The following is a 26548-nucleotide window of genomic DNA, read 5'->3' on the forward strand; positions in this document are numbered from 1 at the left end:
TAGCTGCCAGTGGGATTACTTGGTGCGTGTTTGGCAAAATGCAAAGTTCTTTTTCCTAGATATACTTCTGGTATATAAAATTCACATACACTTAGTAAATTAAAGTATTAAAAGTTTTCTGGCATGAGTGGCCGCTGGCATGGAAGAATACACTGTCGTAGAATTAGAATCAGCCTCCAAGGCAAGGCAGCTGCATCCGTCGTGCCTCCTGGAAGTGGTCCTCGGCCCATGCTGGTTCCCAAATCCTTCAGTGGGTCTGGCGGGAGTGCCCTTGCAGGTGCTGGCCAAACAGGATTTAGTAGCCCAGCAGGGAGTTTAGCACTCAGGAAGGTGTCCGGGTTGCAGTGCGTAACTTGCCATCTGTGTTGCTGTCAGGAGCGAGCATTTGACTGGCCCTTCTCTGATGATGATGATTTAGGATTAAGCTTTGGCACATCAGGTGTTCACAGGAGTCATCCCAACGTCTTGGGTAGTTCTATCTCCTTTGCAATGGGATGCAGGTTGCTAAGTACCTCAGGAGTTTGAGCTCCTAAGTCTCACTGAAGGCGTCCAACTCACTTTCAAGGGTAGAATATGTCACCTAGGCACAGGTTTTGACAGTTATAACTCTGTGGGAAATACTGGCTTTTCCACAGTGCCTTTAAGTTTTAAACCTCTGCTTAAGAACTTGGTTGACATTTAAATTCCATTCTACAACACTTAGTTACAAAGCAATTTAATTTAAATTGTAAGGGATTTGCATAATATTTGGTGTTTAAATTCAAGCTTCTCTTCCTTACCTTTGGAAGCACCTAGCGTTTCTGCCCTTCAGTGTATGGCAGCAGCATCCCTTTCTGGTTTTCCTTTGTGGTACATACTAAGTCCCTTTTCTGATCTTTCCTTGCTTGGTTTGGACTTAATTCACATTCCAAAAGTTCTGACATAGGATCAAGCTTACTGGGGTTTTGCTTTCTGTGAATGTTTGGGCTTTGTTTTTTTTTTTTTTAATTTAATGCACAGAAAATAAAAGCGGCAGGATAACAAGTCTGCAAAATTGCTGTTGTTACAAATGAGGCTGCCGTTTTCTAATTGAAAAACCTGTTATGTTATCTTCGCTTTTGCTCCATTTGCCTCCCTCTCCTTGTCTCTGTGTTCCGTTTTGTGGCATGTTTATTTCAATAATATGCTTCTGATGAGTTGCTACGTTTCTCCTTGGTCGTATTCAGTGTGTTCCTAAAATGTCAGTGCGTAACAGCACTGATTCATCCCGATACATTGCACAGCTGACTTCTCTTTGCGAAGCAGGCAATTTTATTGCTAACTTTAGGTGTTGAAAGACAGAAGAGGGGAGGATTTGGTTCCTTTTGGCCACTAGAAGGAAAGAAGCATTTCCAAAGAAATGTTTCCAGCTTGTTTTGGTACAGAATTTGATTGTGGAGCAAATATTTCCAAAGGACAGGCTGCATCATCTCGTTGCCACTGCAGGCACCCACAGACTTGGAGCAATGCAGAAGGCAAAATATTGCTGAACTGGTTTTGCCTTTTGCCGCAAGGATATTGCCTCGGGACTAGCATTCTGTGTAGGCTAGGTGGAGCCGCTTTAAAGGCCAGAAAATTTCCTCGTGCTCCATGAGTCATCAGATCATACAAAAATAGATTTTTACTTCTAACTGTTTACAAATAAAATCAAACTTAATGAAAGGTTTGTTGGTGATTCTTATTTACTATGACAAAATGCTCTGAGGATTCTACTGTTATACTTCAGTGATGCTTGTTCACTAACCAAAAAAAACCATTCCTCCTTAACAGAGAAGCTTTTTGCAGTTATAGTCTTGCTTGAGATGATAAGAAGTCCTTCTGTGTGGATAGTAAGTAAGTTAGAATGTTGCTTCTTTGAAGTGGTAACAAAAAGACTCATGAATTAATGAAGTTGCTCTTACGAACAAGTTTGTTTTCTTTAGAGAACTGCGAGAGTTGTCTTTGGTTGCTTCTGAGTTTTTGTTGCGTTGGTGTTGTGTAACACTATGTATTTGGGACTAATGTCTATTTTACACTGTAATTATGGATATACATTCTGATACTCATTTACAAAGTAGGATAAGTAGGACTTTTGTTGTTGTCCTTGTGGATGCATCTGATGAGTTCTGACTCTCCTCAGCAAAAGCAGATGCTAGAGGATTGTCCGTTATTGTTTTTTATCACGACAAGGGTTGTGCTCCCTAATCAAATCTGTTAGAGCTTTTCACCTCCACTGATTGAGCCTCCGTGGTTGGCGGTTGGTTAGGTGTGTTGCAGTGCCTTAGTTATTTTTCCCATTTCAAGGCTGTTGAACTGAAGCACAAGCTTAAAGGTCACAAGGTGAGTCTCAGACTGAATTGGGATTTTGGTGCAATTCGGATGCAGTGTTACAGGAAACATAACTTTGAAACAAAATAATGGAATTCTGTCTAGTCTTCTTAAACAAAGAACCAAAATTATCAAGACTAGATTGAATATAAATAGTTGGTGCATCTGCCATTTGAGTAATACATTCTAAGAAAGCAAATTTGTGTAGTTGAGTTTTACACTGCCTGTTTAGTGTTCCAGGAGGACCATCTCTTTCTGCAAATAAGCTGCTGCCACTGGAGTGTTTGGGGTTTTTTGCCATAGTGATTCAAATTTATTCTCTGCTCATGGGTAGTTTAAAATGTATTTGTAATTTAGTTTGGTTGGTTATTTTAAAGTAAACATTTCCATGTTTGTAACTGTGGTGTGCTGTGACTGTATGATTGATAGCTCTTTTGGTTTTTATTTTCAGTTTCAGAATTCGTGCATAAAACATGCACATTCTTTTGGGAATTAATAGAATACTGCAGTATGGTTAGTGCAATTACTAATGTCCTAAATTAGGGTGGGACGCTCCTAACATCACCAAGTTCATGATTCAACTGACTGATATGTATTTCTTACCTCTAATCTAATATGGAAAACATTTTTTAATCCAAGATTATTCTGTGTGTGCTTAAGCATTTCTTAGGCCCAGACTTCAGTCTTCATTCACTCTTGTTCTCAGGCATGGCTGTGGCAAAATGCTCCACAGGCATAAACTGTTTACCAGCTCTTCAGTCAATGAGCATAAAGTTAATCAAATCAGGAGTTTGTTGAATCAAAGGACGCCTTTCTGTAGTACGGGTCAGCTGCATGACTCTTCTGGGCAAACAACAGTCAAGTGATCCAATGATCTTACAACAGCGAACGGTGCAAACCTTGGGCCTGCCCGCAGGCTTGGTGGGTCTGGGGGCTGACAAAACACCTGTCCATATGGATAGTAATGTGTTAATAGGTATTAAAGCACAAAAACACACTCCTTCCCAACATTAATCGCTGAAGACAGATGTCAAGTAAAATATGCTTTACAATGAGGCACAGTCTATGTGGTTGAAAAATCAAGCTGGAGCTGTTCCTGTTCAGGTTTCTCTTTCTGGAAGCAGTCCTGTTTGTGCTTTTCCGTAAAGACGGTGAGTGCATTGCTTGCCTGAGTAAGGAATATTGGCTTACATTTGTTTTACCTATTTAAAGCACTCTTATGTAGCTCTTATTCCTTGCAGCATGTATCTCTGAAGAACCAAATAAGTGCCTGCAAGGCTCACCCTAAAGACATGAATGTTATACTACATTTTCTTCTAGGTTTGTATAGCAAATGCCATCACATACATCCTAACTCAACTATTCTGTGAATTTTAACATGGTACATGGCCTCCAAAAAGAACTTATAAGCGATTCCAAGTTTAAGGCAGCATAGTTAAAACTAACATGGCTTTAAGAGAGAATTATCTCTATATGCTGTAGGATTAGGCTTTCCTACATAAAGAGAAATACATGAGCAACACACTTTTTATCGTTCCTCGCGCAGGTGCATTTTCTGGAAAGTGACTATATGTGGGAGGAGGAAATATAGATTATCTGTACTTGATGACAACACATTCTGTCAATGTATCTGTGTAATCTCTCTGAAGGTTTTAAATGAAAATCATTGAACCATACAGAACCAGTCCATTTTTATTACCTCTATAATGTTTAATTTTAAATTGTGTTGCCTGACGACTGTGTGCTTACCTAATGAAAAAGAATATGGGGCTGCATTATTAATACTCATAAAGAGATCTGTATTTTGATACATATTTTAGAATTCTCTGCCTAATGGCCTTTAATGTAAGTATGCATAGTTTTAAAAATAGGAGGACTCAGCCTGCTATCTTCTGCCTATTGTAAATACTTATCAAGTGGTTCATTCAGAATTCAAATGAAGATCTATTGTTTTCTCAGTGCTTGCATAATACCGCTCTACTCCTGATTTAAAAAAAAAAAAAGGATATATTTTTAGGATTGAACATAGCCTCGTGTTTTTATAAAGTGTTAAGTTGGGAATCGTTTAATTGGGGTCTGAAGCATTTGATCGCTTCAAAAGTCAGAGTATGGCAGATGAGTGCAGTTCTCAGGGCGTAATTGCATGAGCACTTGTAGCAGTGATGGTGGCTTCAGCTCCCTCGTCTCCTCCTTCACAAACAGCCCAGGGGAAGCTGTTTGTGAAGCTGCCCAGTAAGCTAGCTCCAGGAATAGGCCTGGCTTAGAAATGCGGTCTGTCCAAAATAGACCCTGTTCTCCATGCTGCCCTGCAAAGAGCGGTCCCAGAAGAGCTGGGGGATGCAACAGGAGTATACGGTAGTGCAGTACTGCCCAAAGGATGCTTGTCCACCACTTCTCAACCGAACCGCCCACCATCCTGCCCACTGTGCTGCCTGTCGCTGGCCCAGCAGTCAGATCACAATGGTAATTTGTGAAACCCTGCAGCGTTAACCATTTCACTTAAATGATCCAGATTAAAATTATCCTCTTTTTTTTTAATCCCCCCCCCACTGGACTCAGCTTATCAGAAGGGCCTCGCAAAGCATTCGTGACTCTGCTGAGAGAATGGCAAACTAGTACGGGGGTGGGTGGTCAGCAGAGGAGACTAGAGGGGTGAGAGGCTGTTAAACTTGCTTTTCCACTGCAGGACCACTGCTTGGATGTGCAGCTTGGGTTGCGTTCGTTTTCTTTACATGAAAAAGACAGTTTGCTCAGACCTCAGAACGAACCCCAGCAGAGGTGAACGACTTTGGATATGTCAGAGAAGTGAGGTGAAAGCAGCTCTGGTTGCAATGGTTAAGCAGTTTTAGATTTTCATGCATGCTTTCATCTGTGAAGGGCAGATATGCTAGAGATGTTTCATTAGTATATAGGTGACCTCTAGTTTGCTATTTTTGGTACCGTATTTTTGGTGCTGGCTGTGTACTGTAATTTATAGGCTATAATAGCATCTGAGAACAAATTAAATGCAAGAGGCATGTTCATGAAATGAATGTTAAGATACTTTCTGTTGCACTTCAAACTTCATTTTAATTTTTAGTGAATTTTAAATTAGAATGTATTTTTTTAAAGCATTGGAATTTGAAAAAAAAAAAAAAAAAAAAAGTTAGTTATTGGCTTATCTCCACTAAGTTTATTTTAAGGAAAAAAGAAGCAAACATACCAGAAAGTGGACAAACCATCGGGTGCTAATGGAACTCAGATATACAAAATATGCTGCAAAGACAAAAGGAGTAGCAAATAAATACACTGCCAATGAAACTAAAGCAAGGGGCAAGGTGAATTCCAAATCCAACCTCTGTGGTTAAATTAGGCCACCCTCTTCCTAAGGATCATTGTGAACCAGCCAGACGATGTATTTGGCTCTGGCATGCTCCTGGGTTATCAGGACAGGGGGAGGGAAGAGGAGAAAGATTTGGTAGAGAAAGGAGATGTGGCCAGACTCTTTTCCTAGCTATGGACCAAATTGTGCCCAGACTCTCTATCTCTGAACCTCTAAAGCTTGTTCCCAGGTGCAAACCTCCTGTCTGAGAACGACTCTGAGCATACAGAAATTGAGACCTGGTCAGAGACCACCCAGACAACCGCTGCACATCTTTTGTTCATCTCTGACATTCCCAGACCATTAAATATTCAGTGAATACAAGTCACATTCTTTAAAACAGGTCAAAAGACCAAGTGTAGGTCACAACCTCATACCGTCTTGTATCACTATATGCCAGTTAGGTGTAATACTATTCTGAAGGTTCCTCAGGAATTGAAACCATTTCAGGTGCATGTATGAGGGAGCCAAACAGATGTGCACAACTCGCTTGGGTTTTTTTCCTGGGAGAAGTTATGACATGAAAAACTGCCACCTCTTGCACCTGAAAGCCATTGGATAAATTCATCCTAAGTGTAATTTAATTGATTGCGGTACACTGCAGTTCAATCAACTGCAATAAAGTTAATTGAACCTCTCCTAAGAAACGTGACTTAAACCAAGTGATTCAAAATAGTAACAGGTACTGATTAATGGAGACAATTATTTTTAATAGGAATGGGCCCAAGTAATTGAGTGATGTTTAAATGTTCTGTATGAGGTAGTCTCATGAGGACAGTAGTTACTTACTTTCAACAGCTTTCCGATTGGGTAGAGGTATGCCAAATGCAAAATTTTAGATTAAAATGCTAGTTTAACATAGTTCCACCTTTTAAACCATGGCATGGATAAGAGACCAACAGCAACCTTCAACTCTGATGCTTTTCGTGTAGTGCATGCTTTCAACTCCGACCCCAAACTTGACTGTAAGTTCTACACAGAAACAGTGCTGCTGTTTGTGTTATTTGGCAATGGTTTTAATGGAACAAAATAAGACGTTATTGAGAAACCATTTTGATATACTATTCCATTTTTTTCTAATAAAGCTGGATTATTTTTGAACTCCTTTAATTAAAGTAAGCTGGGGATAAGGGAATTTCCGTTAAAATATCCAGTTGTGTTCTCTTGTTGTGCTGTGTTTGTGTGCATATATATGTACACAGTCACTTGAGCAAAATTCATGACTCTTGTGGGAAAAGGTCAGGTCTTTTACAGTTTTTAACCAACATTAGGATCAAACATTTTATTGCTGATCTTAAAGTCCCAAACATTTTCCACTCGCCCTGTGTAAGTGACTCTCTCAGACACTCAAAAATGTCTATGCTCCAGGTCAACAACTGTGAGGAAGTGGGTAGTGCAGGCATTCCCCACTTTCATGAATAGGTTATTAGAAGAAAATAAGTTGTGCATTTCTCCTGAGAGGTCAGACACTGACATGGGTGCAGTGCGGGTTAGGTGAAATATGGGTGAATGTATGACCATCTTTATAAGCTGGTTTGACTGAAGTTAGACACGTGGGGGAAGAAAAGCAAAAAAAAAACTGGCATTGAAGTGCTGGACAGCTGTTGTTCTCCATTTGGGTTTTAGACTCTGTCACAATCGGTTATTAAAATGCTCTTTTAGCCAAGACAGGACATTATCCCACCTGATAGGTTTGTAGAATGCATGGAAAGGAGGGGCAAAGCAGCTCTTTAGGCTATTGGCAGCTTAGCACAGGAAAAAAGGACTAATATAAACTAGTCACACCTAGGATAGACATTAGGGGGAAAAAATGTTCTTTTCAGAGGTTCTGGGCCTGACAGGAATAACAAGGACAAGAAATCGAAGAAGTTTCAAGATGGAGCTTGGCTAAATGTTAAGAAACAAATTATATGATGCAGTTGCCATGACAACAAAGGAGACTGGAGTTTATGATCTGAGATATCTCTTCATTCCAATGCTTCTATCAGAAATAGATGTTCCTAAGTGCAGCTGAAGATTTGCAGTACTGGTGCTACTCAAGAGTATGAAGGGATGCAGGCTAAAACCTTCCTCAATAGCGTGGCTCGGCTGTCTCTAGTCAGAGACCAGATTCATGCTGCAGTTCAGAAGATGACAGTTTTGCTGCTGCTAAATCTATCAGAGGAAAAGCCTGGCTGGAGCAGCCCTGCAGATCCTGGACTTCGCCAGGGAGACTGTGCTTCAGCCTGTCCTACTGCCCTTGCTGGGCGCAAGCACCAGGCAGTACATCTTCCCTTGCCGTGGGAGCTGCAATAGAAAAGGCACGATATTCCCCCAAATGCAAACAGGGGGGAATGTGGTGACAACATGAGATATAAAACCTCAAGACATAGTATCTCCACAGGGTGTTTTCCTTTAGGTATCTTGTTTGTCTACCGTAACATTTGAGCTTATGCAAACAAGTTTGTACTGTGGCGATGCTACTAATGATTTCGATACTTCTCCTGTAATTTGTATGTACCTCTTTTTTTGGAAAGCTCTTGGTACTTCCTTATGATTTTTCTTCTTTTGAAGAAACCCCATAGAATCACAGAATTTTTAAAGGGGGAAGTCACTTCTGGTGATCCACCTAGTCCAATTCTCTGCTCACTGGCTTTGTCTTCTTTACAGCCTCCCATACATTAAGGCCACCACTCCAGGCAAATCTATGAGCAAGTGGATTATTATTGAGAATTTACTAATGCAAGATTTCAGCTGGAGTTGTGGCATGCTTGTATCCCTTGTTCTGTTTTTTAATGGTGCCTTTAGGTCAACAGAGTGCATGAGGCATCTTTTACACTAATTTAAATGGGATATAGTCAAATACTAGTAACAGTCAGAGATGGTTTTTTTTTTGGAGATGAGCATGCAAACTAACTTCCTACTGATATTAGTAAGTTTTCAAGAATTTTCCAGAGACTGTTCAAGGCCTGTTTCAGGGCCTGTTTTAATAAATGAATAGTTGAGGCCTAGTGGACTGAAGCCATCTGCTTTTGTCTGTTTAAGCTTCTATAGCGTGAAGTGAATAATTGGGTTTACAGATGCAAATTCATAAATCAATTTCCCTGATGGGACTCATTTATATATTATGTTATTACTTTCTGTTTTAATCTAAGACACAGATTAAACTCATATGACCACTTTTTGAGACAATGAATCTTGAAATTGTTTGTGGTTAAATGCATTTTATAAGTACATAAAATATCATGTTAATCCGAAACATCTTTTGGATTTGGACCTTTTAGACTTGCCTCCTCATTTAGAGCTCCAAACTCTGTCAGCAAATGTATTCATTCAGTCCTTTCCTGTAATACTCAGGGAAAAGTATGCTGCCAGCAGAATTTATTAAAATTTGCTTTCCACAGAAACTTTTCTAGGTGGACTATCTACCTTTGTGCTGTTCATGAGCCTGTTGATGATGCTGGTTTACAACAGAAGGCAAGCACTGGCAAAATCATTCAGCATTTAGAATGATTTTAGGGGGGTTATCATAAAGAAAATAGTAGGGGTTTGGGCACTAAATATACTTGTAGAGTGGAAATTTTGAATACGATCTAAATTTGTGCTAAATACTGCTCCAGCCCATCACAGAGAGTTTGAGGCCAGCACAACCATAGACATCACGACCAGTTGCTGGTTTTCAGTGGATGAAACAGTCTTGCAGCTGACCCCTGGGTTAGCACTGCGGGTGTAACGAGTGAACAAATACCTTCCCAAAGATTGTCTAGCTGACTGTGTCTTCCTTTGTCTCACATTTTAGTCTACAGAATAAGAATAATTCACAGATGGGAAATTGATATGGTTTGTGACATGCTTAGACAGTGTTATGTGCTCAACCGTGTAGTTGCTTGAAATGCAGAAGTATAATCTGAGCCTACCAAATTACTTGTGTGCTATTTATTTTGCTGGTACAAATTGTAATTGGGTTAGCGTGTGTGAAGTATTTACAAGAAAAATGGTGGCTTTTTTAAAAGTGTGTAGGCAGAGGTTTGTAAGTGTGTGTAACAAATTTGGGTTCTTGATGGTTTTTTTCAAGTAGTTCAATGGATAGGAAGAGCTGCTGAGAAGCTTATTTTGACAGAATGTGCGTTCACAACAGCAAGGAGAATTTATTCACCATTGCACCGATGGTCATTCTGAGCAGAATTCCTGAGTTTTGTCTGCTTAATTACTGTTGAAAATGATTAACTTCATTTAGGTGATGGAAGGATTAGGATGAGGCATTGAAGAAATTAAGACTTTTTTTTTTTTTTTTTTTATTAATAGAACAAACTCTGCAAAGGTCTCTTTCTCTGGTAGTGTTTTTTCTTTTGCACCTTCCCACGGGAAGGCTGCTCTGGTGAATATGTTCCAGCTCATGCATCTGCTATCCTACAATGTGCAGGTAATTTTATTTTATTTTTAATTTATTTTTATTTTTATTTTTATTTTTTATTTTGTTTCATTTTATTTTGTGTTATTTTATTTTGTTTTATTTTTCAACCCACTGTATAGTTATACAATTCAGAATAAAAATGCTTTTATGCAGCCTGTCCCAATATCCATAAAATCTACCCCAGCATCTCTAGGACACTCATTAATGTACTCCTTTTAAAAAAAAAAAAAAACCACATCTTTAATAGCATTTGTTCTTTCCTGTCCTAAATCTGCCCATGTAAGTAAACTAAATGCATGTATTTATGCAGGGAAGAGTCTGTTTGTAATCAAATACTGCTTGGTGGTAGAGTGTGGCAAAAGAATGGGGACTCACCCATTTGTGGCTTCTGTGGGGAATAAATACTCTAAAGAATAACACACTCTTATTTTCTTTAAGATAAGGAAGAACACATTTATTGGGGGGGGCTGGGGGGTAAGTTTAATCTTCAGGAAACAAATTCCAAGGTAATTCTATCTCTAACCTTGCTTTTAAAGTAAATACCAGCTGCCCTGTAGGCAGTATAGTGATCATTTAGTGGTGTGTGAATGTAATTATACATGAAAGAACCAATTTATAATTTTCTGTGCCTCTCAGCAGCATCCATGTGGCTACACTGACTTGCATCCTGCTGTAGTCCTCTCTCTTACTGCATCATATTTAAGCTCTTTGCTGCCTTTGAGATTACCTGAATTGTCTTTGCAAAGATAGACCAGGAGAGAAGATACCTGCTTGCTCTCCTTTGTTCTCTTAGCAGTCGTCTCGTGCCGAATACAGCTTCTGCCTTCCTCCTTTGCTCCTGGCTTCATGCCTTCTGCTATGGTACCCTTCTCAGCTAGAGTACATCTCTTGAAATCACGCATCAAATTACGGCCTTCCATTCATATCCATTGTCAACCAATTTTTACTGCATCCTATCCTTTTCTAAACTTCTTCCCTGTTGCATTCTCAGTCCTGTGTGCTTGTCTCTGGTGTTATCAGGATTATAAGGTTGCCTGAACAAGAGAATCTTTTTCTTTCTAAAGTTCAGGAGAAATTTATTGATGTCAGGGGTGGTCGTGTATCATCTTTTGTATGGAGGGCTCTGATGTAGGGAGTATTTCACACAGAAAAAGAATTGATTATCTGATTGATATTTTGCTCTTGGAGACCACATCATTATTTATTCTTGAATAAAGTTTCGTGATTTATATTGAGTTTTGTGGGGTTTAGATGTTGCTATGTATAAATTCTCAGTAAGATAAAGTCAGAGTGGTGGGCCTGGATATTAAAGATAGTGAGATTTATCCCTGTTAGTTGTTTTTGTCACTGGTTTAGTCCATATTTTTGAGTCGTTTCTTGAGCAAATGGCCATGTTGGAGAGAGAACTCTTCATCACTGGTGTTCAGAGCTCTTTGTGCAAGAGGAACGTCGTTGTTGATCACAGTCTCTGGTTCGGAGCTTTAAGTAGGTGTGAGTCCCAGCTGTGAAGCACATTGAATGCAAGCCCCAAAGTACTTTCGATTCTCTGAGAGGGTGTTGGAGGGAGCAGCAGTGTGACTGCTGTGATCGCAGTGCTGGGGGGTGGAGAGGAGGCACAGCACCCTGCTTTTTGTCTTGGAGAAGTGAATGTTTCATGCTCAGGAATATTGCATTGCTGTAGGAAGCCATGAATTGACAACTCCGTGAGTAAGTGATTCCACCAGCTCAGAGAAAGGAATGAAACCTCTTAACTATGCAGAGGCGATGGCAAGTATTGTTTGCTGTCGTGTATGAGTATTTAGTGTCTTAAATGTATCCAGAAGTGCCTGGATTAACCAGCTGCGTGTACCTCCCATTACAGCTGCAAACGAGTCCATCCATATCTCCTCTGAACAGTGACCAGCACATGTGCGTCGGTTTGCTTGCATTTCTTTCGTGTTAGCTGCCTTTAGCTGTAAGCTCACTAGTAGTGGGGTGGTCGCTTGGGGTGGAGGCTAGGAAGCCCCGTCTCTCACCTGCTGTCCTTGACTGTTCGGTGTCATTTGATCTTTTTCATCGTGTGGTTCACACAGGGTTATGTTACACGAGGTACATGAAAAATGGTGGTATGAGCCATATGGCCGATAATACTTCAAGACATTGAAATACAATGCATTGCACACTACTAGGACATTATTTTAACTGGAAAAATTATCTACTATGAATTTTTGTCATTTCTGCCTCCAGCTTGCTCTTAAGCCCTAGTTTTCCTGCCTTGTAATGTTGTACTGCTCTAAAAAATTCCTGTGTACCTTGATTATACAAGGTGTCTTCTTCCTTTTAAACACTTCAGGAACATTTCATACATACCCAAACAGTAAGTTCTGCTTGAGAGAGCTCAGGCTTCCAGTTTAGGCTATTTTTAAAAGATATCGGATCTATGAGATTGTATTATTTCGTAAATTATTTCTCAAATTCTGTCAAAGTAACTTCCATCCCACTGCCCAGTTTTAGCCAAATGATCATAAAGTATGAATTTCAAGACTATGAAGTTCTGAGGCTTCTCCTGAGAGTCAGGAATGGATAGAGGAGAGTTATTGAAATTGTTGGATGTCCCAAGGGACAGTTTTCCTTGTGTTCAGCTCATTGGATGACCAGTTGCCATTGATGTAGCGTGGAACCAGCCACAGCACATATGTATTTCTATTATTTACTTTCGCCTATTTATGATGGACATGGGAAAGAAAGTGCTATGCAGGAGAGTTTTGGGGAAATGGCGAAGGAAAAGGAGAACCTACGGTTTTGCAGTGAAAGATTACAGAAAATATGCTGGAAGACTGGGTTGAAGAAGAGGGAGAGACATAAATTTGTGCCTGCAAACCGGCTTTGCTAGTTTGACCATTTATAGAACATCCTTCTAAACACATTGCCACTAAAAGCAAAAATATTTTTTTAGTGTTTTAAATAATGTGATCACATTTAATACCAAGTACATGTGCAATTATTAAATGAATTGGTGCAGATGAAATAGAAATCTACTTTACTGATTATAAAAATGTACCTTTTTCAGCTTGTTTACAAAGCCTAGGTGAGAGTCAGTAGTCATCTCACCACTGCCAGTACTTGAAGAGGAAGCAGACACAGTCTCATCAAGTTGTTCACACCTGAAAAAGTTTTCCTGAATAACATCAGACTAAAACTAACCAACAAACCTGCTAGAACTCTGGTGTCTTACTGTTTAATGACCATTTCTACAGTCATTTGGCTTGTATATAAAATATTGAAGAAGGTTAAAAGAAATAGAGAATCTGTCACTGAAATCCTAGTTCCTTATAAGCTGTTGACAATTCCAGTGTTACTACTTGGAAGTCATGGTAGTTTTACCCACTGAGGTGCTAAAGATGGGGAAGATGAGATTCTGCTCTGCTGGTACCATGAATCGTTTGTTATCCAGTATTTCTGTAAACTCTTTGAGTTAAATAATCTTCAGGTCTCCTGTCAATATTTTTATTTTCGCAACATATATCTTTTTGGTACCAGCTTTTGTAACCATGCCTTTAAACAAAGCTGCTATAAACAGTCATTTACAGGTTCTGTTTCTGAGGCAGCTTTGAAACAACGTGTTGTATATATTTGCTCTTGCTCTTTAATGTTAAATATCATTGCAGAGAACAATGCGAACAGATGGTATGCTGCATAAGCTGTTCATCATTTTACACATTTATCACTTTACACTAGTGAAGCGTACATGTGTTTGATTAATATTAGCTTTTGATTTATTTGGAGATCTCTATTTTTTTACAGCATTAGGGGTTATATTGTAATCCATACTGGCTTCCAACCTTAAAATTTAATTACAGTAAAGACGGAGTAGCCGCATTTGCTAGTTCTTAATTACATGAACTTTTTCGCTGTGAAAAAGAATTACCTGGTTGAGGTTTTAATACTGGAAGGAATTCAGAAGTAAATGGATAATTCTGTTTGCTAGAATGTTTTAGATAGGTTAAATTTAGATGCCATTGGTCCAGCTAAATAAATACCATATCTTGGAATTAAATACCAGATGCTAAGAAGGTGTAAAATAAAACAGCAACAGTCCTGTTCAAATTGATATTCTTTTATATCCTCCACCTACAGTGTGAGAGAACTTCATATCTGCCTGCTCAACAGGTCTGGATGTTCAGCATGTGTTACACCTACGTCACTGTACATGAAGTGAAAAAAGTGTCTCAAAAAGCATCTCAAGCTTGTAGACATAGGACACAGACCATACTTTGAGACTTCTGATGGCAGCATTGCTTTAGAAATATGGTTTACCGAGATGTTATTTCATCGTTATGCATTTTGTCTCAGCTAAAGACTGAAAAAAAGCAGGATTTTCCTTTGATACAATGGATGGAAAACTGATTTCAAGTTGGAGTGGGTCTGCTTGTGCTTGTTGTTCTGCTAAATGGCAGTAATGTTTAATGAGAGATTTTGCTCTAAACTGTAAATTCTTTACAGTGTGAGATGCCCAGCCTGTCAGAATAAATAAAGGAGCTAAAAACACTTACTTTGGAAATGACTGTTCATTTTGGAAGGCACTGAGTGATCTCAGTGAAATATAACTGAGTCAGTTCAATTTTGGATAGAGATCAACTTCCCAGCATGTGTTCTGGCAGCATCTCTTCTTCACTGATTCCATTCCTCAATATTTTTTATGCTCAAATAGCACATGCAGCACTTCAGTCTTATATGCTGCTATCATTCAGATTTCAGATAACTTTCAGTGACTTCTTATAGGTTGAACGAATAAATAAATTACTTTTAGCCATGCCTATTTACAGCTTTTATGCCTAGGCTTTCTACTATATCAATTAATATTATGGAAAGATATATAGAGCAAAAATGATGATGTAGCACTAGGAATTGCCCAGAGAGCATACATTTTAAAGTTTAATGTTGCAGTGCAGTTTAAAGTTTAATTGGCTTGACCACAATGGCTGGTCAGGGCTTCATATACTTAACTATCATTTTCCGTAAAGACTCTTTTGGACTGCTCTGGCCGTCAATGGTTGAACTCATTAACTTTTTTTTTTTTTTTAAACTGGTAATTATAAGGAAATTAGTTGTGTATTTCATGAAAAGCTAGCTTTGTTTTCCCGTTATCATGTCAGCTATGTGCTCTTTCTTAAATATGTATTTTTATTAAAAGACAGTAATTAGAAATGCTATATCTTCCTGTTCTTCCCACCTTCCATTTTTAAAACTGAAAGAACAGAAGGTTTCTGCATTTTGATCTAAAAGACTGTTTTCTTTCCTTGCAGGTTAATAATGAGAATGTAGTGAAAGTTGGCCACAGGCAGGTGGTGAACATGATTCGACAAGGGGGCAATCACCTAGTTCTTAAGGTTGTCACAGTAACCAGGAATCTTGATCCAGATGACACAGCTAGAAAGAAAGGTACATTTTTCTCTTTTCCTAATGGAGTCCTTTTGCTCTTGCTCCACCGAAAACAGAGTATGGATGCAAAATTACTATTTTATAAATTTTGATTTATGGACTTCACTTTTAAAATTTCAGATAACCTTCTGGTGTTTAATTTAGGGTCATTGTTGACTTATGCATTAATACGTGACAAAAAGGGTAATATTCTCTTGTCATGCTTGCCATGAATGTTCACCTTTATGGATCTTTATACATTTATATGTTTGAAGATCTTGTAGTAAAATTTCTTGCAGTAGCGAGAGCAAAAAGCACAAAGGACAGATTATCTTTTGTTGGTTAATTCCAAACGTACTTGAGGTAAGGTTAGTTTGACTCCTCCTTAAATCATTGGGAACTTACGGTTTTGCAAACTATATTTTAGAATGGTCCTCTGAAAGAATAAGAAAAGCAAGCAATATGTTTAGACTGAAGTTCTGGTACAAATAAAGTACATTTAATCAGAAAATTCCTCTAGATGACTTCAAAGTAGAGGGGTTACTCCAGACAGGGAAAATCCCTTCTCCTCCCGTAAGTAGAAAACATGCACAGGTGCTTTTTCTGCCAGTTGGCTGCTAGCAAGAAAGCAACTACTCCGAGAAAGGTTAGTATAGCATCATGTGCCACGAAGACTTTGGGAAAGAATTGTCTGGGTACAAACAGGATAAGGTTTTTTCCAGCCTAGGGTGGTTTTTTTTAAATACTAATTTTAATGGAGATTATGGGTTAACCTGTATTATAAGATTGGGGTACTCCCTTGAGAATGTCAGTGTATTTCCCACCCACACCCCCCAAAAAATAACACCAAAACTTCACCAAAACAAAACAACAAAAAAAGACCAAAAAAAATAGATTTTGCACTATTTCCTTCACCTCGGATACCCCTGAGTTTTCTCAGGTAACAGCTACTCTGGGAAGTCATTAGGCCCTCATACTTATCGTTAAACAGAACAGATTACTGCTGCTAACTAGTGTTCAATACAGCAGCGTCACATTTTTGAAAATTCTGTTCCTCCCACCAGTTTCTTGAATTGTCACTCACAGCCGCTTGGCTCTTCCACAGGAGAGCGGGCTAGAAGCTGGCACCCGAGGGTTCCCCCTTTGTCCATGGGTAAAACTTTCTGTCTACACTCCAAGTATTTTTGACATCTACTGCTTATGAAAAAAAAAAAAAATAAAAGCAGTCTGAGGGGAGAAAAAAAGGTATATTAAAATAAATCATGTCCAAACATGATCCTGCATTATTTTTAACTTGATAGAATTACTCTTCACACATTTTAAACAAACTTTTCACCTCTGCCTTTTGGGATGTGTCATATTGGCCTTAAATGAAAGTGCTGTTGTATAAAACCCAAAGGGAAGTTGCTTCTCTAAAAACAAACCCTTTGCCATCTTTCCGGAGCCTTCTATTGATAATGTGTCGTTTGCCAAAAACTTTGGCTCTTGAATCTTGTCCCTTTTTGACGCAAGTCAGTAGCCAGCCTCGTTACCTGGCAATTGCCGTTGTACCTGGGGCGTTGTGCGGTAGGATTTTCTTGCCATCAGGCTGCTTTGTGGCGAGGCCAGTGTCAGATACCCAGCCTCATTTAACAGTCCAGTATTTTGTGCAGTTTCCCTGTTTCCCTCGCAGACTTGTTGTCCCTTCTCTGGTTGGGCAAGGGCAGAACTCAGACTGGAGTTCCTGTGTGCAGTCCTCAACGCAGCCTCATATCTGACACTGAACCTGAGCTACGTTTTTGCTTTCTCGTGACATGCTGTCGTTGGAGCCTCTCTAAGAGGATGGCGAAGCTTAACAGGGAAGGGATGACACTGACATAGTGGATATAGGTGGTACGGGAAGAACGTTGTCTACTTCTCTCCTCCGTCACTCTTTCTCGCCCTCAAATGGCTTTGCCACCTCTTGTCAAAATGGTGTAGCCTGATGTATGGTATTGACCAAAACACAAGATCCTGAACTTTTCCTGGTGTCCCAGAGCCATTTCTGTTTACTGGAAATCTCCAACTTTCCTACCAACATTGGCATAATCTTTTCTGTCATTACACTCGTTTCTGACCACCACATTTGTTATCAGGGTACTAAAACACATGCTGGATTTTAGTTTCTGTGCTAGATGATTGCCTGAATATTTTAAGATCTTACTTATTCTGAGGACCACCTGTTTTCCCGACTATTAAGATAAATTTGAATTTTCTTTCTTGTATTTCTCAGATTTAACAGTTTCTTCAAAGATGAAATTAATCTGGCAGAGATTGGCTGGTCTCCAGGAGGTTTTTAGCTATGTACATTTCTTAGAAGGAGGGGCACAACTGCTGTGAGGCACTTTCTCTAGAAAGTCTTTTTTCCTGCTGAAAAATAAAAGTGCACAGTTATTTAGCTTTAAATGTTTCTATGTATCCTGTTACATAAAAGCTTGCTGATGTGTCAAACAACCTATGCTAAAAGTAGAAACAGTATAGAAATTCAGAACATGAAAAGCATCTCAGGGTTTTTTCTCCGCACGTATGTATATATTATTGCCTTATTTAATGTAGCATTTTCTTTTAAATAAATATGAAATTCTCTGTGTGAATATGGTGGTTTAGAGATGTGTGTTTACTTACACTGTATATCCTTCTGTTTAATGCAAAGCCCCACCACCACCTAAGCGAGCTCCAACCACTGCACTGACCTTGCGGTCTAAGTCAATGACCTCAGAGCTTGAAGAGCTTGGTAAGAAAGTGTTTTTTAACAAGCATGCTGGCTTAATAGAAATGTAATAAATTATATATATATGTATATATGTTAAATTGAGTGAAAGGAACTGCACTGCGTACAGTATATAGAACAGAAGAGGTTTTAAGAATGCTGCATCTTTGGAGAGTTCAAATGTGCATGATTCGCATGAATAATTTTTGTTTAAACTTGTGCCTTTACTGCTACGCAAGAGAATGTTGATACATTTTATGCATCATCGAAGTTTGGCACATCTACTAAAAAGTAATGCTGTGTCATATTTTGTTAGCCTTGCTTTCTAAATTCTCAGTTCATCTAATATTGTTTTATTTTAAATTTCTGTGGCCTCTCATTAGTGGATAAAGGTAAGCTGCCAGAAGCTGTTGTTAAAAAGCTGACAGTGTTAAAGCAGCTTCAACTTCAACTTCTTTTCATTAGACTCTGATCTGAAAAAGTGCATATTGTGATATCACTTTGACTTCTGTGCATGATATAAACCTAATTCTTCTCACTGTTGGTAATAAAAAAGTATTGAGCATTCAGTCTTTTATTTGCTAGTTTTAAGAAACGTGGTTGTAGATTGCTTGATCATTCACGTTCTGGCTATGCATAATTCTTCAGGAATTTTTATTTATTTTCTAGAAGCGAGGAAGGTAGTAGTTCTTCTTTGTTTTAATACGTTAGGTCATTAAAAAGTAGAATTTCTGCAGCTAGACTAATAAATACTTTATGATCGGACCATATATGCAAAGGGAAAAGTCCAGTGTATGTTTATACGTGGCTATTATGCTAAAACAGTGAGTTTTGCAAATGATAATTTGGTATTAAAAAAAAAACCCACATCCCTCATTACACAAGTAAAATTATCATACAATAAAACCATTTTTCCATGTAACCCTACATTGATTTAAATACTTACATTTTATAATAATTTTTATTTCTGGCATGGACTCCTATGAAGGCCAATTGGAAGAGATCAAAGCCTTGTGGCCACATTTTTTTCCCTAGAAGTCAGTGTTTTCTGGGGCAGATCTACCCCATCCATCCTTTAGTGAGTCAAGTCACGTAGCTTCAGTGGGAGTTCTTATCAACGAATGGGTGCTGAAGTGGTTACTGTCTTCTCTATGGTATAACAACCAAACGAAGACCAAAATGAAACAGTCTGATTATTTAGCTCTAACAGATCACAGAAAATTTGATTTTTCTGTGTCAAGAAGTTCAGGAGCTTAACAGGAGGTTTCAACAGTTTGTGAATGCTCCATAATTTTTCTTCCAGGACTAAAATGTAAAATATTATTTCTGGAGCCATTTTTTGGTCTGGATGTTTTGATTTGTTTTCCTTTTGTGGAATGCTATAAGTTGTAAAATTTTGCTGGCTTGTCAACAAACTTTCCCAAGGAGACAGAAATACTTAGGCACCATTTTTCCCCCTTCATTATCCCCTTCTGCAAATCACTTTCAAACTGAGAATGTTCTTCTATTTCTCTTTTCAATCTTACATAGTAGATAGTGTTCTTAAAGCAGAGAGAAGTGGCACTCTTTTCTAGGGGAAAATAGCTTATTAATAGTAACATCACCTCTGCAGTGAAGACCCTCACATTTTAGCTTTCTCAGCCCCCTGTTCAGGTTACAGTCTGTGACCTGCTGTTTGTTCTCATCGGCTGGCAGAAACCACTGCCACTCTTGTGACTAGCAGCCATGGGACGTACTTGAATCTTTAAGCACATTTCCCATCCTTATCTTTATCCAGATGGGGCAAACATTACAGTGGGAAGAGTTTACTATTCTGAAGACTAGTCCTGGACCATGTTCCAGAAGTGTATGTCCCCTAATAAAGCTGTAGTAATACTAGAGCATGGCAGAAATTTGTCTTCTTCCTAAACAAGACTGTAAATACCAGTTCTGTGATACTCTGAACATTTGCCACCCTAGCAAACAATATGACTAGTGTTATAAATAACATCTGTGGTCTACCTATTTTAATATTTGTCCTGTAAAAGGGCCGTTACCAGAAGGAACAAGAATTCCTAAATTGCACAACAACCGAACAAGCTTCCAAGAGAAAATGTTCTCACTATCATCAGTTAAAAGTTGTCTTCTGACATAAAACACAGATTTATGTGTGTATTTATATATAATTTATATATCTTTATATGTATATGTGTATATATTGGACATCTGTATGAACTATGAGAACACCCACATTTTTGTATCTATTAAACTATCTAACGAATAAGCATTTGCTTCATAACAAATCTGTGGAAACTAAATAGGAAGTACGTATAGATGAACACTGTGGATGTTCTCATCAATATATATGTGTAATCTTTTTTCTGAACTGAAGAAGCTCATGGTCTCAATAATGTCTCGTGGCAAAGAATTCCACAGGCTAATCATGTGCTGTGTACAAATGTATTTCCTTTTTATTGGTTTTAAATGTGATGCCTTTGATTTTATTGGATGTCCCTTGTTATGTAATAGAAGAAAAAGATAAATAGAAATTCCCCATTTGTTTTCCCTTAGAGTATATATTTTTGTAATTTCTCCTAGCTAAACTAAACAACATAATTTTAAAAAAAAAAAAAAAAAAAAAGATAAATCTTGCAGTCTTTACAGTCACTTCCTTTGCCTGGCTCTGAACTCTACTTACAGTTTTATTGACATGTTTTTAGCTACTCTGTTCTTCGTAATACTGAGCAGATCATCTCAGTTGTTCTCTTTCGAAAGAGTTAATCCAAAATTTGGCAGATAACATGTGCTAATGATTCCTTTCCACTTCAATCTGCAAAGACTTGAAAATGCCCTCTTATCATAGTTTGAAAGCCCTGGTATCAATAAGTTGCCCCAATTACTACTTTTAAAAAAGAATTTAGAAAAAAAAAAAGTACGTTTATGCCTCATATCTGCAGGGGAGCGATTTCTGATAGTTAAGGTATATTCCCTGATAAACCATGCTTTTGCCAAGCTGTTTATCTGCTGTGGTTTGAGAGATACATGCATAGTAGAAGCTAGCAGGGAGAGACTAACTTCTTAGATGGAAGAAAAATGTTTATGCTCAAAATGACAGACAAGGATATAGCGTATAAAAATTACCTTCAGAATTGATTCACAGTTCATTCCCTTTCTATTTCCAAGCTTCAGTACGGAAGAAGAAGGGTAAGGGGAAGCATTTTGTCTCTTGTTTAACCTGTTTCTCACCTTTCCATAGTGAAGGATAATAACATAATGTAAATGTTGGCATATGGTCCGGTTTATTTTATGGTGTCAAATGTACATTAATTATTGTATATGTTTTTTAGTTATTTAGTTAATGAATTGCAAACACACTAAGAACTCAAACAGAAGACTACATTTGAAAATATTCCCCACATTTCTTCCTTTTGTCTCCTTTCCTTCATCTTGCCTTTTTTTCCTTCTTTGTATCCAACTCTCTTCCAAACCCTTCCATACCATCTCCTCACAGTTATTGTGCTAACTGGCAGCCACAGACAACATGTGGCCAGTAACACATCCTCAGTGTAGTCACACGTTAGTGATTTCACTTGTCTTTTTAATGGCCAAGTGTTACTCCCATAACCACACTGTCTCTGTCTCAGGATATAGGGATCTTGCACACAACACTTGAACTTTTGTCCTGGAGAAATGCTGCTCTGCCCAATTTTAAGTTTTCAGTATAACATCTTCCACGCTGTCCTGTATGCATGGAGTGCCCTCCCTGAACTGATTCATAAGGCCACTACCTTCTCCTTGAAATCTCTCCTAAAGACCCACTTCCCCTATGATCCCTGTTAAGCAATCATCTAGGTAACGATGGCTAGGCAGAGGGGCAGGTAGACACAGTGGTGCTATTTTAGTAGTTTTTATAAGTGTAAATGTATATATATGTATACAAACTTTGTTTGTGTTTAGCTGTATTTTTCCATATTCCTATATGTCATTTTGCTTTCTTAGATTGTAAGCTCTCCTGAGCAGGGACCGTGTCATTTACACGTTTTCATGGCATCTAGCCCAAGGAGGCATCTCAGACCCCCCTGAGCCCCTGGGTGGTAGCTGGGAAAAGGGTCTGCAGCCTCCTTTTTGACAAGGTTCAGTGTCACAGAAAGGAAAGCTAGGCTGTAGGCAGTGTCCTCTCTCAACAGGGAAGCTTTTGCTTTTTAACATGAAACAGGACAAAATTGGGTTATTTTCCACTCTATTTTTCTGCTCTTTCCCGACCTCCTTTCAGGTCGCTAACAGAGGTTCCAGCTAGTGATATTTTCCATTCTCCATTCAGAGACTATGACAGAATAAACCCCATTGCTACTGGTATTTTTCTGAACAATATGTTTTGGCAGCATATAAAAAACCTTTATGTTGTTATTGTAGAGTCTTCTGTCAAGAAAAAAACCAGTTTTCTGGGTCATAGGTGAGGGAGACATTAAGATGAGAATAATGGCTTTCGTGGTTCTGTTTGCCTGGTTTGGATGGTTGTCTTTTGAGAGGGGTTCTTGTTCACTGCGAGGATAAGAGAAGGGAAGGACATAGGCTGTATTTTTTATATTCGGGATAGGAGATAAGATGTTTGTGTCTAAAGAGAGAGGTAAAATCTTTAGGTTCGCAGCAGTATGGCGTGGGCAGTATTATTGTTTCACTGCAGTTTCATAGCACGAATTACTAAAGTGTAAACTCTACTTCATCTGTGCCACTGACTTTCTGCTTACAGTAGTTGCCTGACTCAGAGAAGTAGCATGCAGCTTCAAAAAGTATGTTTGGAGGGGATGTGTTTTCAATAGTGAAACTACTTTCTGGATTTCGTGGAATATTGGGGAGGGGAAAGAGTTCTTTTTTCTTTTGTGACTTGCAGGTTTCCGAGAATTGTTGGATGAGTAAGTTATGGCAACATGTACACTAACAGTTAGTTGTGGCAGCAATTTTTTGGAGGCAGTACTTAAAATATAATTCCAGGTAATGTGTAGTTAGCCCATTAATACTGAAGAATAACCAAAATATTCCTGCAGCAAATTAAAACGAAGATTTAAAAATACTTTAAAAATAAAACACTACAAGAAAAATTTTTGGTGATAATTTTTGTTATCACTACAGAAAATAGGTATCCTTAGAGTTTAAAAATCAGTATTTTAAAATAATAAATTTAACTCTGTTCATAGAAAGTTTACGTGGCTCATGAAAAGCTTGTTTTTAAAGGAGTTTTTCTCCGTTTTTTGTTTCAACTTGTTTGTTGATACCTTCTTGTGTATGGAGAATGTTAAAATGATACGGTACTTAAGGAACACATCCATAAACTAAGATCTGTAAATGTCTAGATACATGATTTAAAATTTTTGTGCTCCTAAGCTTTTTTTACTGCCAGAAAATGGGTTTGATTTAGTGAGTTATTGGGATTTTCAGTGAAAGCCAAATTGGACAGTGTTTAATTTTAAAAACCTAATATAAATATCCTCTAAGAGAAACTATAAAACGAAGAATAGAGCAGGCTAAATTTTCATTGTGAAATAAGAATGACAAGATAAATACTTCTTCTGCATTAATAAATATTACTTGGACAGCATTACAGAAGCGTCAGTTGTGAGCTAGGGATGGTGGGTTATTTGTTCTTAGAGTTGATATGGTGATCGATATGAAATAATCCCTCTGTATGTGTTGATACTGATCTTTGGGTTTTGATGTGGGCTACAGAACCAAATACAAATGTAGGATTTTCCTGCTTTGAACAGTTTAGATGCTAGTACCACCTCTCAGATACAGAATCACTGTGATATCATCAACACAGAATATTGTTACCTGGCATCAAGTCTTAGTGGCATTTGAATAGAAAAATATCAGTTGATGGCATTCAAAAGAAATATTATTAGCTCTGTCTGCAATAAGCATTCACACTTCATCCCATTCCTGTTGTCCATTGTTTCAAAGGTGACACATTCTAATGGCATCTGAAACAATGAAATTGCAGAGCAAATACATATAAATGAATGCCAAACAGTGGATTAGTTTACAGTGTCATGTTATGTTTGAAGAAACTGCTCACAAAGACGTCTGGGTTCAAAAATCATTTTTTTATTTCACTGTGGTGGAGTTGATGATGGAGATTTGTCTGCAGGAAACAATGAAAATACCATCAAAGCAACTTTTAGAGCACTCACAACATCGACTCCTTTGGTAGTTTCCAGCATCTGCAGTGCTTCTATGCAGGAAGAAGGTGTTCTGATCTTCACCAGACACTGTATTTTAGAAGAGAAGAGCAAAAGGCATCAGGCTTAATGAAGAATTCTTGAAGGGTATCCTTGTAAGTAATTGATTTGCATTACATATTTGAAATTCTAATGAGATAGCAATATAATAATAAGATAAAGGTTGTCGTCAGGTTGTCATTTTTCACAAGCATAAAGCAGTGACTCTGGATGGAAATTGTGAAGTATATATGTGAAAAAATATCAACATTTTTTGTTGATGTAGCAAGGTTACAGGTTTTATGACTTGTAGTGTGACTTGTGGGGAGTCCACAGCACTGTAGGAAGGTATAGGATTAGGACCATGCCTATGACATATGTGCTTTTAAAAGACTTTATAAGAGAAAAGTATTGAAAATTGGCGTGTTTCAAGGAGAACAATGCTAACCCTCTGTTTTCCACTGGACAAAAAAAAAAAATGACACCTAGCTGGCGAGGTGCTGATTAGCAACTTTTGGCACAGAATCTTAAATTGACAGATACCTCTCAGTACTGAACACTTCTTCAAACCAGAGTTTCTGTTGTGTGAGGTGGGCAGCTTTAACTAATATTTTGAAAACACTGGGAATCCCAAGCAGAGGTCAGTTGAGTCTCTGTGTGGGCGTTCTCCTCATTTATCCTAGTATTATTTTGAATTTATCAGCTTGTTCTCGACTATGTAGCGCCCTTTCATGATACTTGTTTTTCTTTACCACAGGGCAGTAATTGAAAAGGTTTTCAAAACCTTTCTGCATCAGCCAAACAAGACAATGGTATAAAAGAAGTTGGAAAAGGAATTGTAAGTGTTAAAGAAAATGTGGGTTTTGTAGCGTTTGGAATCAGACTAAATAAATACGTTGGCATATGTGAGTGTCACTTGCTATACTCAGATACTATTAATTGAATATCTAACCACATATTCAAAATCATGAGCACTTGAGGAACAGTAAAAATTGCATGTGTTTCCCAACATGGTACTGTTAGGGCAGTGGAAAACTTTTTCAACACTTTTAATGTGTTCTCTCTCTTTTTCAGGAGCCAGGGAGATGAAGGACTTATCTCCCTCATCTCAAAACTCCCTTTGCTGCTATTTCTCTTTTTTTTCTTCAAATGTTCATATACCCATGTTAATTAATTTCTAATATAATTAAAAATAAATGCTTTTAGATAATTCATCATAGTTTGTTTGGTTTTTCCCCTCGGTGTGGAAGTGTGAGAGTAAGTGTAAGAACAGAGAAGGCTGCAAGTGCCTTAGGTCCTCCACCTTTCTTTTTGGTTTCTTTCGGTTGATTGTCTTTCTTTTGTGACTAGGCCAAATTTTCAAATGCTGTCTCTTAAACAGAACATCAAATTGCCACTTAAATTCCACCTGGCTTGCAGGGTAGGAGTGGGTATTGACTATATTCTCTGCTTTGTTTTTGTTCTTAAACAGAAACCACTGTTAGACAATGACCATTCCTCTTTCAAGGTAGGCTGAATTGTAAGGCTTCAGGATTGCAGGTGCCTTTTAAATGCCTGTATAATTATTTCATTAATTGAACATACTGTTAAAGAGCTGGTACTTGAAAATTGTATCGATAGAAAGACTTTGAACATATCAGTTTTCTGCCTTCCTTAAAATTACTTTTGATGGTGTGATTATAATATGTAAATGTGACGTTTATGTACTAATGTGAAGGTATTTTCAGCCCTAGAAACACAAATAAGACTTTCTTTCAAGAAAGTTTTGATAGTTCTTTATTGTGGATACATACAAATCATTTTCATAGATCATGTAATGGTATTTATAGATAATCGATGTTAAATGATTAATTTTACTCACCAAACAGTTTTTGTGTTTTACTGACTTATTTTACATAATTTTCCTTTTTTTGGATTTTAGTGTACTTTGTAGAGTTTATGGTATCCCAGAGAACAAAGAACTATTTTTACTCAATTTTCATAGTAGGAAAGTGTTTCAAATGGCTTATGTTTTTGACTGTATTGCAAAGCACTTTTGTTATTTCCTCATTATGCTAACTGCTAAAGTAATATTCTCTGCCTGTTGTTTGCAGTATGGTAAATATGTGATTTTGGCATTGTGAATTAAGCACAATCCTGCAAATTGT

General features: G+C 38.0%; 1 protein-coding gene across 12 annotated transcripts in view; it reads left to right on the forward strand.

The window, feature by feature from the left end:
- Nucleotides 1–26548, forward strand: part of SHANK2 (SH3 and multiple ankyrin repeat domains 2) — a 310473-nt gene that overhangs the window by 255233 nt on the left and 28692 nt on the right. For 6 of the 12 annotated variants that reach the window (XM_086472430.1, XM_086472432.1, XM_086472433.1 and 3 more), the window contains 2 exons: nucleotides 15365–15500; nucleotides 18151–18231. In XM_086472430.1, coding sequence (XP_086328556.1) covers nucleotides 15365–15500; nucleotides 18151–18231 — 217 coding nt within the window. Of the gene's footprint in view, nucleotides 1–15364; nucleotides 15501–18150; nucleotides 18232–18590; nucleotides 18600–21369; nucleotides 21391–26548 lie in introns of all 12 variants that reach the window. The other 6 variants (XM_086472431.1, XM_086472435.1, XM_086472439.1 and 3 more) reach the window with 3 other exon arrangements.

The sequence above is a fragment of the Leptosomus discolor genome, chromosome 12 (genome assembly GCF_034619465.1).
Source record: "Leptosomus discolor isolate bLepDis1 chromosome 12, bLepDis1.hap2, whole genome shotgun sequence".
Classification (NCBI taxonomy): Eukaryota; Metazoa; Chordata; class Aves; order Leptosomiformes; family Leptosomidae; genus Leptosomus; species Leptosomus discolor.